The sequence below is a fragment of the Corapipo altera genome, unplaced genomic scaffold, assembly GCF_003945725.1.
Source record: "Corapipo altera isolate COAL_440 unplaced genomic scaffold, ASM394572v1 68, whole genome shotgun sequence".
Classification (NCBI taxonomy): domain Eukaryota; kingdom Metazoa; phylum Chordata; class Aves; order Passeriformes; family Pipridae; genus Corapipo; species Corapipo altera.
In genome coordinates this window covers 195,834-211,030 of record NW_020884919.1, presented here as the reverse complement: position 1 = coordinate 211,030, position 15,197 = coordinate 195,834, and the positions used below count along the sequence as shown (strand labels likewise).

The 15,197-nt window shown below is 44.1% G+C and overlaps 1 protein-coding gene across 7 annotated transcripts in view; it reads left to right on the top strand.

Moving 5' to 3' along the window:
• The window catches only part of PKP4 (plakophilin 4), a 57,026-nt gene that overhangs the window by 1,076 nt on the left and 40,753 nt on the right, over positions 1 to 15,197 (top strand). For all 7 annotated transcript variants that reach the window (XM_027656217.1, XM_027656220.1, XM_027656223.1 and 4 more), the window contains exon 2: positions 8,662 to 8,774. In XM_027656217.1, coding sequence (XP_027512018.1) covers positions 8,662 to 8,774 — 113 coding nt within the window. The remainder of the gene's footprint in view (positions 1 to 8,661; positions 8,775 to 15,197) is intronic.

Below are 15,197 nucleotides of genomic sequence, written 5' to 3'. Positions count from 1 at the left end.
GTGCCAGGACTGTGGTTGCTGGGATCTCCAGGGATCTCAGTGCCCAGGGTGCCTCTGCACTGCTGCAGCAGTTGTGCTCACTCTGAGGTTGCAGTTAGGGCAGCACTGTCTGTAACAGCTTCGTACACGAGTGTGCAGTAAAAAGCATTTGTTAGCATTCCCTTGCCTACCCAGCAATGTTTTTTATTTTATTATTCTTAGAGAAAAAATGATAATGGAATATTTCTTCATTTTGAAAATGAGGTTAAAACTTCTCCCCCTTTCCATTCATAAAAAGACTATGAAAAGATACATGGGCTACTACATCATTAAATTCTGATGAAAACTAAAAAGTTAAAATTGTCATTAATAGTGTTACACAAAGTTCAGAACTGGAGCCTTACTGTAGAATGTACAGACACATAGAATGAGGGTGAAGGAAGGAAGATGTAAATTGTACTTAACTTTTGGAAGTGATAACATGAAAGCATTAAGAGCCAAACTGTTGCTTTCTGGTATTTTTTCTGTTGATAATAATTATGGACACTGACATGTTCAACACCCTTCCTGTGTGGCAGAAAGCCCAGAACAGAATATTTTCCAGTGCAGTTCTTTACTTTATTAAGCTTGAACAGAAACTACTACACTGTTTGCTGTGGCCCAGCTTCCTTTGGCACAGGAATTGCTGTGAGGTGCAGCAGGTCAGTGTTTGTAAAATAGAGCTGCCACACCCTGAGTTAAGTATTTCAGAAGCACTGCAGTGGAAATACAATCCAGAAAAGTCTTTATTATTACTTGTCAAATTGTCCAGATTTTAACTGAATAGAAACTTTTAAAATTACTATAGTAGTTCCGAAATAGATAAATTTATTGAATAACTTTAAGCTTCCTGCCATAGCAGAGATACAACAGCCATGATTATATAAAAAGTTGCACTCATTAGTCTATGAACCCTGCAACCCACTTCTAGATAAACTCTCCGTTTGTTTCTTTTTTCTATTACGCCAAATTAGTTTAGCAACTGTTTTACCAAACTGGAGTGTGTCCTCTGAACTCCAAGCAGACCCTCACTGAGTCAGGTGTCAGGTGGCTGGGTAAATCTCCCTTGGTTATATTTTAGGAAAGAAACGTCTCAATTCACTCTTAGTGTATAAAATAATAGAACAAGTGTAACCTGTGAGAAATTTAGATTGCTACAGCTTTGTACTTTACTGGCAAAGCTCGAGTTCCATTTTAATGTGAAAACACATCCCTAGTTAGTGTAAATTCCAACAGTGCCACCACAAGCCCCGCTGGCTTTGGCTAGGGCAGGGGACAGTTCTGTCCCCAGACTGAGTTATTCTGTGGGTACACAGGCAGGTGTGCTCTTGGCTCACAGTCAGGGAAGCACTGACTCGTGCTGGTATAACTGGTATCTCTAGTTAGTGACCTGCCGAGCCACTGAGACACTCACAGGTCCGTGGGGCCAGCTGGGATTCCCCGAGGGCACTGAGGGAGCTGCAACCACTCACGGTCATTTATCCTCAGTCCTGGCTCACCAGAGAGCTCCCCAGTCACTGGAGGTGCCACTGTGCTGCCCATCCACAGGAGGGGTTGGAAGTCTCTTATCCATATTAAAAGTAAATAGAGTATTTTCATACTAAAATAACAACTTGTTAAAAATTGTAGGGGCAGCAGCGTAGCAGTAACTTTTTTAGGGGATTAGAATGTAGGGTAGCTAGTTGCCAACTGCTCCTGGCATGTTTGTGGAATCACTGCTTCTTTCCATGTGCGAGCTGTACCCTGCTGGATTTGGAATGAGCTGCTGCTGAACTGTGAAGATTAAATTGGATCATTTGGAATTGTGGATTTCCTGCTTAGCATGTTAGTTTTCAGTGATTGGGCTGAGAGAAAAGGTCTCGCAGGAAAAACCACTCATCGATGCAATTTTCAAAAGTAAGTGGAATATGCTGATTTTGATGTCTTTGCTAAGAGAGAAGCACTTGCAGCAGTGGCAGGTTTTGTAGTTTGGTTTAGTTGTTATTGACAACTAGAGATGGACAATCTCTCTCACCTTTTCTTTTGTTAACCAGAGACAGGGTAAGAATGACTGGATATGCTTTCAGATGGATAATCATAAATCCTTTGGGTTTCCCTTAGTGTTTTCCTAGAAGTGTTCTACTGTTCAACACTTCAGCAAAATCTTTTCCTTTTGTATAAGTATTGAACCATATTGTATAAACAGAAAACTTGCAATTTGCTTTTTTTGCTTCTTTATTGTTTAAGTACAATTTTTTTCATGTAGTTATTGAGACTTTTATAGTTTACAGTTTCTGCTGTTTAGAAGCATTTCTAGTTTCATTGAGTCAAGTCTGAGAAGCCAACTTCCCAAAGGTCATATTCTAGGACAAAATATATGCCACTCCTGTCTCAGGTGAAATGACCAACTCACTTCCTTAACCAAAATTCTCTGTATTCCTTTATCCATGCAAGGATCTGGAAGTTAATTCTCCTGTCTCGCATGTACTGTTCAGCTTCTGAGGAGAAACCCCTGGTGGAAGAGCCTGCCCAGAAGTGTGGGTGCCCTCGAAATACAGTGGGGCACTGCCAGCCCTTGTAGCACCTTAGTGTGGGTAAGCAGGCTGTGTGCTCAGCAGCGGCTGAGCCCCTGTGCCCGGCTGGCAGAGCACACTGGGCTCCACACCGATCTCAGCAGCCCCAGCGCTGTCACGGGGCTCACAGGGGATGTGTCAGAGGCAGCCAGGAATGCCTCCAGTGCCATTCTTCCCTTCTGACACTGCCATCAGTGAGCTTTCTATGAACTGCTGAAAGTTTGATCCCTCGTCAGCTAGAGCAGCACTAAAGTGTTGTACCAGACCAGTGAACAATGCGGGCATAAAAGTATTAAGGGCTTTAATGGTCTGCTGCTGTTGAATGCAGAGTAAGTGTGATCAGCCAGTAATTGTAGCTATGTCATTTCACATCCTGTAATCTGTGATTCTCTGCACTGCCCAATTTTTTATCTTTTGTCTTCTATTTTGGAAGATCCTGAGATACTGAAAGCATGCAAATGCAGTTGTGTGCGTGAGTAAACTTAATTTTTACAGACAATATTGAGGTTGCTCTTATATGGTTAGTTAAAAGTACAGTTTTTTTCTGAAATAGATTCTCATAGAGAATTTAAATATCAGGTCACTACAGTATGACATTCATGTTGGAAAATACAATATGTTTTTAAGTAGTCGTTTGATCTCACTCTAAATTACAGCAACTTGAAATGTAGCACTGCATAGATCAGTGCAGGAGTTTAATGTGAAGGAAGGTATAAGTGAACTTAATTTTGTTTGTCCTCTTCTTTGTTGCATGTTTGTATCATAAAAATATCTGAAACGTTGTTGCCTTTTCTGTAGCACCGTGTGAACTTTCATAGGTGATGGGAGTTGTGTGGCAGTGAATGAGAAATAGTAAATGCGAGGTAAAATATTCCTCTCAGATGTGGGCTGCACTTTCTTAGATCAGCAACTTGAGCTATTGAAAGAGTCTTAACTCGATTGCTCAACAGGCAATATTTTTGTGATTAGGAACACATTTTTTAGTTCAGCTGACAATTACCTTGGTCGTGTTTCACAGACAGTGACATTTGGTGGTTGAAGCAACTTAGCATATGGCAGTGTTACTGCAGCTTGGAGTACCAGCCCATCCGTGCCCTGTCTTCTGCCACAGCAGCCCCTGACAACTGGCCAAGAAGCTGCAAGAGATGCATCTGTCTGTTAGAGACATTGTCTCCCTCAGCTATCCCAGCTGCCCAGTCTGGGTCTGACTAGCCAGGCATGAACCACCAAAAGGAGTCTGTGACTTCACTGCTTGTGCCATTGCTGCTGATTCTTGTGGACCTGTCACCACAAAATCTTCCATTAGCCACCTGGACCACCCTTTGTTCAAAGTTTCAAGTTATTGGTGTTTTGCCAGGAGTATTCACAACAGGGCAGGAGGAAAGTAATTTTTGATTTTTCAGCATTGTAATCTAGATTCCTCATTCTCATCCATGTTACTGCAGGATGAAGGTTCCTCATTAACAGAAATTAAAAGGGTGAGTCTGCAATGTGGTATCATGATGGGATGCAGATAGAAGGCACAGAATTGCCTCTAAACCTTCTTTTATTTATTATCCAAAGCATGCAACAGGAGAACAACAGTCTTCATGGTCAGTCATGCAAACTGCATTCCCATTACTTACCCGTTGTCAAATATTTGCTGGCAATAGCTCAGCCCAGTGTGTTGGTGGTTGTTGTCCCTTGCCAGGGAGCCACCAGCCTGTCAGAGGCACTCAGCTTTCAGATGGCAGAAGGATTCAGTTGTCAGGGTTGGTATAACTGGTCTGGTCTGTACCTTGCGGCAGGGACGTGTCATCTCGAGTCAGATCTCGGCATCGCTGCCAAGGAATTACCAGGGCACGTGGAGCTCACCAGGGAAGAGCTCTGGTCACCTGGGGTGAACACCACAGCGTCAACACCCCATGCAGGCTTTGTCCCTCCTCTGGAAGCTTCAGCCTCCAAAAGGAAATGACACAGCTCTAAAATGTGCTGGCTCTGGTTCTCACTCCTGGTGGCCTGTGTGCCTGCAGTGGGTACAGCTGCCTCCCAGAGCAAGCTGCTGTGTGCTTCCTGCTCTGAACCTGCAACTGTGGTTAAGGCTGTCATTTTCTCTAGTTTTGTTTTAAGAATTATGGTCTGTGGTTTTGCAGTGGAATTTAGGTTCTGAGCACAAAACCTGTGTTTTGATAAGATAATTAAGTAGTTACTGCTAAAGGGATGAATAGAATTACAGGTTAGGTTTTTTTCTCTTGGTGTATATTGGATAGTCTTGGAAAAAAGTGGTTCTGGCCAAGCCAGTGTAGTGTGTCTGTGTGAGGAGATTTGGCTGCTCCTTGGAATGCAGTATGACAGCGTGTTCTGTGACCTGCACCTGTAATTTCAGTATGTGCTTGCCACATGGATATTCTGCTGCAAATGCTAATAAGCTTATTAAGAGTTGTCTTTGAGTCCTACAATGCCATTTTGTCATCAGGCAGTGGGTTGTGATTTGTGCCCAGGGCAGCAGCTCCTCTGTGCTGGGAGCTCCCTGTTTGAGGAGCATGCTCTCCCACTGCTCCCAGAGAGCTGACCAGGGAGACAAATTCCAGGAGATTCCTGCCAGAACCGGTGTGCTGTCTGATAGATACACACCGGGGGGGGCAGGTCCATTCAGGGTGCTATGAAATGTCTTTATAAGGAAGCATAAACTAGGAAGGTGATTGATTTTGAATTGATTAGGACTTAGTTTTCTGTAGTAATACTATGATTTAAGCTAAAAGAAAAAAGGCTTAAAGCATTGAGGTATTCCAGCTGTAAACAAGATGGGACCTCTAAAACTATCCCTCTTGTCTAATTATGCAGGTGCTTAATACCTATCACCTCCAGCTGCACATACCAAATTTAAGAAGACACACACAAAAGTCAGCACTTGTTTCAAAAAGTCTGTAAACTGCTGCTTCCCTGGGCTCCCAGGCTGCCCGTGCCAGAACGTACTCACACTACAAAATAGAGATGGGTTGGTTTTTTCTGCTGTGCTTGCACTTACAAAAGCACTTTAGATCTCCCTGAGCATCAGAGTCATTGCAAACTGGCAGATGAGTTGCAGGCCTCTCACCCCTCTGCTGCTCAGTGCACTGTGGGGCTTGTGGGCTTTCTGGTCAACACCAAAATACAGGGATGAAGAACAGTGTAGGCAGCTGGTGCTGTTGGTCCAAACTCAGCAGTGCAAGTGCTTCACAAGTGGCCGAGCAGGACTTGGTGTTTTTTTCTCTTATTTCTCCTTAGCACAGGTTTTGTGATAGAATTGAGTGAGTTTTGATTTTTGAACACAGTATAAATAAGTAAAATATATTGCTCTGTTACCCGTTCATTCCATTCACCACTCCCACTCTCAAGAAAAGTTGAATTACAGTTCTTTTGTTTTAACTGGCTTTGAAGTTTTGCAGTGTGGGGCAAAAATAGGGATTTTTACTTAAACAGGCAATTTGTTACTTTGGATGTTATGCAACAAGGAGTCTTCTAGAATAATCTGTTCACTAATGCTTCTGTATGTAATGAAAAGGCAGATTAATAGAGATTGCTTGAATGGAAGCAGGTAATGGCTAGCATATGTTTTCCTTTATTCATCTAATTAAAAGATTGGTAAATAACAATAGGTTCACATTCAGAGTTTGCATGTGTGACATTGCTATTTGAATATTGGTTTAAGAGTAAGGAACAGGAAACAGCTTTAAACGTAGGCTAAATGTTTTCTGTTATTTCTGCAAACAAGCAGCACAGTACTGTGTATTTTGAAGGTTTGTGTTTGTTACGTGCTGTACAGCACACCCATCGTTTATTCTGGAAGAAACTTGTCTTGCTGACATTTGCTCCAAAACTTGCAGAGCTTCAGCATCTGAATGGATTTTTTTTGAAATCACGGCATTCTCTGCTAGCATGTGAGTGACATTCTGGAGAATCAGCTTTTAGATGGATGTATCATCTATATTCTGACTTAGAATTGGAAAATAAATTATCATTTATGAACTTCTTTGACTGTTTTTGCTTAAGACAAACTGTCCGAATGAGCCGACTGGAGTCTGTGGACCCTCGTGGTATAACATGAGGCTGTATCAAGCCAAGCACTGGTGTCAGACTGTGACAACTGGGTCTCTGTCATACAAACCTTTGGATATTCTCCATGCTTTCTGTTCCAGTCACAGGCCCATGAGGTTTGTGGTTGTCTGTGGGTTATCACATTTGTGAGGCTCTTCATATCAGGTCTTGGAATGATTTAGCTGTAGAATTCTGTTTAAAAGCAGCTTTAAATAAAATCCGAGTTTAGAACATATGTCTGAAACGCTCTTTCAAATCTGAGCATCCACTGTGCCAAGCTTTTCCAATGCCAGGGCCTGCCAGCAATGCCAGCCTCTTGGCAGGGTGGCCAGGAGGAGGCTGAGGGCCCCGATTCCCCCCATAACTCCAGCATATCCTCTGCTCCCCGAGTGGAGCAGCAGCAGAAAGACACAGTCTGCTCTGTGGGTGCTCCTGTGCAGGGGCAGTGCTGGGAGAGCTCTGTGTCCTGAGTGCCAAACCTGGGTTTGTGGCCAACATTTGGGATGTGAGGGTGTGGTTATTTGGTTTGGTTAGGGAGCTCTGGAAGTGTTTGGAAGTGTCCACAGTGCCTTGTATCCTCTGGGAGGGGCAGGAGGCTCTGTGTGGAACAGCCCGTGTGGGGAGCGGGGCTCAGACTGTCCAGAGCAGCTTTTTTGGTTCTGCCATCTCATCTGGTCCTTCTGGCAGGAGGGCACCTGCTGTTTGCCCTGGCCCTGAGCTGCCTTCCTGAGGAGATAGGTGCCAATTAGTCTTCTTTTGCGGGGTTCTTGGAGGGGATCTCCTTGTGTTGTCAGTACTACTTCTGCAAGGTAGATCTTGGGGTTAGAGTACCTTTTCCCTTCTGTTACTCTGGGTCTCCTGTTGTTACTCTGAGTCTCCTGTGCACTGCAGAGGTCCTCAAGGCAGGACCTGGGAGCAGAGGTCCCTGCAGAGTGCTGGGAGCCGTGGAGCACTGCTGAACCACCCTTCATCTTGCTGGAAAGAGAGTGGAAGGAGAGCCATTCATGAGAGGGAGGTGGTTCAGCCCCGTTCTGTGTGATGTGAGGTGTGAGGGAACAGTTGTCATGAGCTGTGATCCCTGGCACTGTGGGAGGGGGAGAGCTCCTGTGCAGTACCATTACATGAGTTACACACGGGGAAAAACCTGGTCAGTAATTTGAGCTGTCAAGTCAAAGGAGTGCTCTGTGCTGTACTTGACCTGTATGTAAGACTTGCTTCATCAGATCATTAAATATTTGTGTTCATCTGTTTTTATATAGTGTTGAACAGTTTACCTAAACTTCAGGGGGTTTACAGTATCAGTTTGAAAAATAATGTGATTGCTTGATAGAAGCCTTTTCTGTGGTTCATAAATGCTAACTGTGGCTGAGAACACCCCCAATATCCCTTGATGTGACACAGTCTCATTTCAGAGTGCTGTAGGAAATGGTTCCAGGTTTCAGAAACACCCACCCTGTGCAGCACTGGTATCCTGTGTCACCCTCAGAAGGATACATTCCAAAAGCCCGTTACAAAGGCTCAGGTTTGGTACCTTTGACCAAGAAATGTGACAAAAGCTGAACTCAGGTGAAATAGCACATCTGTACCCTCAGGCAGTTTGAAATGATAAATGTTAAAGTTTCCAAGTACAGAAGTCAGAATGTGGAATAGTTTAGGATTTGAAGGTTTGTGATTGTAAAGGTTAGGATATGGTATTTTCCAGTTTCCTTGTTTATAGATGCAATTGAAGACTGACTTTACAGGCACTGATTTTGTTAGATTGTGGGAACATAAGGAGACACAAAAATTTTAATTGCAGGAGGAATAAAATCCAAAAATGCTTAAACATGTTTTTCTTTTTGTAACAGGTGATAAATCAATATTTGCATGAATCACTGATTTAAGGAACCATTAAATTTCCACTTTATAGTTTATTCCCCTAAGGAAGAGTCAAAACAAAAAAACATGATTGTGATGAATCAGTGATTGTTTCAGAGTTAATCTACACCCATTTTTTAACATCAAGAATGCTTTTCTTTTTATTTTGAAATTTCAGGAGCTCCAATTTCAAAGACTTACCAGAGAACTGGAAGTGGAAAGGCAAATTGTGGCTAATCAGCTAGAGAGATGTAGGCTTGGAGCAGAGTCACCAAGTGTCGCCAGCACAAGGTACAGGTCCTGATGACTTTACTTTCATTTGTCCCATAAGTTAAAGGCTTTTTAGTGGTACTTATGTCCTCTTCATATATTTTCACTGGTAGATGTTCACCTCCATTAACGTCCAAAGTATTAAAAAAGTGCGGATTTGCTGTGAAGAGTTACGAGACAGTTTCAAGAGGTCTTCTAATAATTGATTACATTTTCGATAGAATGTATGATGTAAAGCTTTAATTTCTCTCAAATATGTTAAATTTTACTTTTTAGATTCAGCCCAGGAGAAACAGAGTAGACTTACACATATTTGTGTCAAAGTAACGATGCTAGTTAAATGCAGTAATCCAATTATTTATTTTTTGTCCTAAATTAACTATCCAGTTTCATTCAGCTTTTCTGAGACTGTCTGTCATTACATGTGTTTTCAGGGAACATCTTGCTATAAGTGTGTTTCTGGCATATGTAAATAGTGTGAAACATTCCTCATGTATTTTCCATGCAATGACCATAGCTATGGCAAAGCATTTGTTAGTGTTTCAGCTGTAATGAGTATTCTGATTATTTATTTTAATTCCCCAGCAGTCTTTGTAAGTCTAAATGTGTTTGAGGACTCACTGATCTCAAGCATGTCAAATGAATCAGAAAGCCTTGATAACGTGTCCTTATGAACCATTTGTACCTGCAGTTTGGGCTCCAGCAGAGCTCCTGCTGACATGGATTTAGAGTGTGCTCTGAACATTAGTGTTTCTTGCCCTAAGTACTGTTTGTTTCTGGATTCCTTCAGCAGTAAACCTGGGTATCATTCTGAAATGTTTCCCCCTGTGACCATAATAAATATTTCTGCAAATTAAATGGAAAGTTGTTCCTAAAAAAACTTAAGAAATAAGAGGCAATTATTTAAAAATAGATTTTAAAATCCAATGTACCAGCTAACAGAGGTGTTTTTATACATCAAACTACTTGAGGTGTGAAAGTGATGCTACATTACTTTTGTGCTGAGGGACGTGGGCTTAAAGCTTGGTCTGGGCAATATGTCCTGGCACGTGTGTGGTGTTGGTTAATGCTTTGACTTATTCTGGAAGGGGGATATCCCTTTTAAGAGATGTGTGAGAAGCTGGGGAAAACCAGTTAATCTGTACTTGAACTAGAGGCTTTCATTTCTTCACAGTTGCTTCCAGTGTAGTTAGAAGAATTGTTGAAAGATTTAAGGGAAAACAATCTCTTAGAGCGGTTTCACGGCAAACACAAGTACAACAGCAAAATTTAGAGCCATGAGAAGATACCTGAGTTTCCCCAAAGTAGGTGATGTAAATGTTTTGCTAAGGCTGACAAGAAATTAAATAAACATGAAGAGGGCATGGAGAAAACTCTTGGAAATGGAATGCTGTGTTGAGAGATGAGTCATGGGCAGCTCACAGCCTGCTCCCAGAAACAGGGACAACTTGGTTTGGGAGCAAGGTGATGTTTCTCCTGACTAGATGAAAGAGTTGCCTGGCAGAGTCTTATATTAAAAACCAAAAAACAAACAACTGCCCCTCCCCATGAAACAATTACAAACCCTAAAAAAGCCAGCAGAACTAAAACATAAGAGTCATACAACTTTTTATTTTTATCCTTTGTTCAAGTTTTCTGTCCCTGAGGAAATCAACAATTCTTTGTTTCAAAGCCAGTGCTTTAATCTCCTTTATTGTGGTTAAAATGTTTGGGAGCATTCCGTGTCAGAGTCCAGCTGAAGGGTTTGCTGACCTCAGTGGCCAGAGCAGTTCTGTGATTTACCCACTGCTGTCCTGGCCCTGGTGTGGCTCTGCTGCCAGTGATGGGACTGTCACCTCCCAGGGGGCACCTGAGGGACTCCCACCTCAGCAAGGTTCCTTCTGGTGCTTTTGGTTGTGAGAAATGAGTGTTGCTTTGTACATGTGGACAAAGCAAAGCAAACACAGGTCCCTGTAGGTCAGGCTTGTTGGTCTGTTCCCACCTGTGTTCCAAGTGCACAGTAACTGCAGGCAGGGCAGAGGAGCAGCTGATTTGCTGCCCGAGGGGGGTGTGAAGGATGGGAACGAGACCTGGTCTGTGGATCCTCAGCAGCTGTAGTGTGATGGGTGGAGTAGGAGGCACTCCATCAGCTGCAGCCCTGGAGTCCAATACAGTGTATTCTTGTGTACCTGTAAGTTACTTGCATGTTAAAATTATTTCTTCTCGTAATTAATTTTTATAACTGGGTACTGTGCTCAGTTCTCTTAAGATATTTCATGGCATCCCATACACTTTCAAACTTCTTAAGAACTTGAAATTACGTGATTAGTGTCACATGTGAGTATTAAAGAGCTTTACCAGTGCTGTGCATGACAAGACTGGAGATAACAGAGTGGGAAGTCAGTGTGAGGTTTCAGTTGCCTCCTCTTGCTTTTGTTTTGTGCTGTACCACACACAGGTTTCTGTCAGAAGCTCCTGGGCTGTTCAGCCTCCCCTATAGAGGCAATATTGCAGCTGCCATTCCCTCTGTGCTGTGGCTGCTCTGCTGGGTTCAGTTCTGGCTGCCAGCTGTGTGGGAGCACACTGTGATGCAGGGGGACAGCTGTGGGGCTCAGGCAGATGTGTGGCACAGACTCTGGGGCTGGGGGACAGCCGTGGTACCAGGGCTCAGCCCTCAGGACTGAACACACTGGCCTGACTCTCACAGCTGGCTGGTTCCTTTCCTCAGTTGCTGTTGTGTGACTCGGGAAGGCTGAGTGGTGTGGGGAACCAAAAGACTCTTGCTTATCAGTGGGATGGTCCTGCACTGATAACAGCAGCTTGTCACACACACTTCAATGCAAGTGTGTAACTGGCACACCTGACTCTTTGGAATGCAGCCCCTTGGGCAGCACCAGAACTGATAAAGGAAATTTTAACACTTCTGACAGTCACTTTGATTAATGATGTGCCTGCCTGAGGTCCTCTGGGTTTTGAAAGATCGAATCTATTTTGTAGCCACAAGGGTGGTTTATTTTCTCTGTGTTTCCCACTGGACTAGAATGTGCAGTTTCTGTAGTAGCAGGCAATATTGCAGAGCAGTTCAGCACAGTGCTGTGCTCTGTGATGGACACTCAAACTGCCAGTGAGGTGCACATGTGCTGCATTTCATGGGCACATGTTTTTCTCACCCACCTGAGGGGCAGTGCCATGTGGGACACCCCAAACTGTGCCCACCTCCTGCCAGGGCATTTCACAGCAGGCAGGGGCACATTTGTCCTGACCTGACCGCTCTCAGTGAGCTCATCTGGGGTAATTCTCCTCACAGAAACTGGTTTCAGTTTGCTCCGATGATGTGTCAAATGCTTCAGCATTTCTAAGGGTATATTTGAAATTGTTTGCATTATATTCATGTTACCAAACTTTCATGGCAAATTATAAACTCAAAAAAATCTACCTTTAGAATCAGAGTTGGAGTGCTTTTGGGGCATGCTATCTTTTATCTTGCTCCACAGAAAGTTAAAAGTGCTGTCTTTATTCATGTCTGCATCAAAAATGAGTGAACCTTGTGAAGTATTTTGTCATAGTTCCCAAATCCGTGTTTTTGTTTCATTTACTCAGGCTGTAAGCCTTTCTGAAATTCCACCAAAGCTTTTGAATGCCAGAAGACTTGAGGAATTTGAAGATTTTAATGCAATTTGCTGATGATCAAATATGAAAAAAAATCGTAGCTTACAGATTAGTTGCTCTGGTACTAAGTTGAAAAGTGATGGTTTAACACTGACCTCCACTGCATATGTCAATACTTATTACCTCACCCAGGAGTAGCCTGGGCCACAGAACAGGGCTGTTGTTTTTCCTGTGAATATCCACCTCCCACTCAGCAGGGCGGGAGAGGCAGAGTGACTGTGTTGGCTGAGCTGTGGCTCTCCCGAGGCTGGAGCAGAGTGAGCCGTGGGCTGCAGCAGGTGGATCAGGGGGCACATGTTACCTGTCCTCCTCAGGAGGGGCAGTGACCCCCGGGCACCTCCAACCCTGTGCACAGCAGGGGCTCCAGTGCAGACCCCTGGCACGGCTGAGTGCCAGTCCCTCAGGCCTTCCCTTGACTGCCAGTCCCTCAGGCCTTCCCTTAGCTAAGGGAGGCACCAGTCCCTGCCGTGGGAAGTGACATCCATCAGGATGAGTGACCACGTCCGGCTGTAGTATCCCAGACTTCAGTATTGCGGAATTCAGCTTTCTGATTTCAACCCTGGAGCACAGTGCTTGCCAGGGTGCCTGCTCCTGGTGGCAGCGCGGGTTAATTTGTGTGGGGAGCGTGGGATGGCTGTGGTACCTGGTACAGGGGCTGGCAGGATGGGTAGAGGAATGAGGTGTATTGGTGAAATCAAGAGGATAGCTGTTAGAGAAGCTGAAGACTGAAAATTGCCTCATTTAGTTCAAATGTTTGTGAAAATGTCTGCTCACTGGTATCAATAAAAAAAGCAAAAATATGAAATCTCATTGCACTGATTCTCCTGGTTGCCCATTGCTTGTAATGTGTATTACAAGTTTATAGAGTTGAGTAAATGGCATTTGATTTGAGACATGCCCCTATACCAAGAATTCAGTTACACAAAGCTTTGAGCCTTCAAACTGCATATAGTTGTAAATGTGTAGTTGATGTAGATATTTAAAATGGAAGATAAAGGACAAGTAAGACAATATATTCAGCCTTAATGGGCACTTGAGCACTGGCTGGCAGCTCCAGGGAGCGAACCCGGATCCCTGGGAACAGCCCAGATCCCTGGGAACAGCCTGGATCCCTGGGAACAACCCAGATCCCAGGGAACAGCCCGGATCCCCGGGAACAGCCTGGATCCCCGGGAACAGCCCAGATCCCAGGGAACAGCCCGGATCCCCGAGAACAGCCTGGATCCCTGGGGACAGCCCGGATCCCTGGGAACAGCCCAGATCCTGGGGAACAGCCCAGATCCCAGGGAACAGCCCAGATCCCAGGGAACAGCCCAGATCCCTGGGAACAGCCCAGATCCCGGGGAACAGCCCGGATCCCTGGGAACAGCCCAGATCCCGGGGAACAGCCCAGATCCCGGGGAACAGCCCGGATCCCCGGGAACAGCCCAGATCCCGGGGAACAGCCCAGATCCCAGGGAACAGCCCAGATCCCGTAGAACAGCCCAGATCCCCGGGAACAGCCCAGATCCCGGGGAACAGCCCGGATCCCTGGGAACAGCCCGGATCCCTGGGAACAGCCCAGATCCCGGGGAACAGCCCGGATCCCGGGGAACAGCCCGGATCCCGGGGAACAGCCCGGATCCCCGGGAACAGCCCAGATCCCGGGGAACAGCCCGGATCTCGGGGAACAGCCCATTCCTGCCGGTGCCTCACAGCACAGATGTATTCCAACGATGGAAGCGCAGCCAAGCAGTGAGCTGAAATGCTACAGAAATATGTGTGAAGTACATACATTTTAAACAGAATTATATTTTTAGCTTTTTACAGCTTTTCACCATTTTATAAATATTTAATAAATAATACTAAATTTTTTTCAGCTGTTGCCTTTTTTTGATGACAACAGTGGTATAGCCAACCAGTGAAGGTAGGCAGTGGAAATCACTGCTTTTCTCTCAAGTGGTGCTGTTTAAAAAGAATTACTGTTCACCTTATGGAGTACTTGCAAATATAATAGGCTTAAACTGTTTCATGTTATGTAATACCTGTGAAAGATGCACTGGGAATTGAACTGTCCAGGCTAGGAACTGGGGAATCATAGTTGTGTTTACATGATTTTTGAAAAATAGGACACTGCTTAATAAAATCAGGAATCTGAAATCAGAATTTCCCTAGATGTCAGTTCCTGAAGCCTTCCTGTCCCGTGCACAGGTGCTGGTCTGGTCCCAGCCCTGACCTCCACCAACCACTTCTGCCTTTGCAGGGTGGCACAGCCATGCCACTGAGAGGGATGGAGGCCCCTGCTCCAACCTGGAAATCCAAAGCTGGAAAGAGTTTGTTTGAGAGCTGCCATGTGAAAATGTAAAATAGTGCTGGAGATCTCCTTAGTGGGTTTTGTCCATAAATTACTTCCTACAAAACCTTTTCCATTTATCAGATTATTATTTGTTCCGCCTTGGCAGCTGGTTCAATTCTGTGTCTAAAACAGCTTTGTACTAAACCTGTGATATGGCAAAGAAAAGGTGTGAAATTAAGAATGGGACAAAACCACCAAAAAACAACCAAATTACAAAAGCACAAGTAAAACAAAACCTCAAAACAAACAAGCAGAAAACAATCCAGATATTTGGGAAATATGAATGAGGAAAAAAATGTAAGGGGTCAAAAAAAAGGCATAGATTGATTTCAGCAGAGTTTATATGCATGCTCCATCTCCAGTTACCAAATATTCATGTTTCTGTCATAATATTTATCTGTCTTCTCTAACTGAAAACTGTATAGCACCAAACTGTTCTGAAAAGAAAATATAATTTCTGC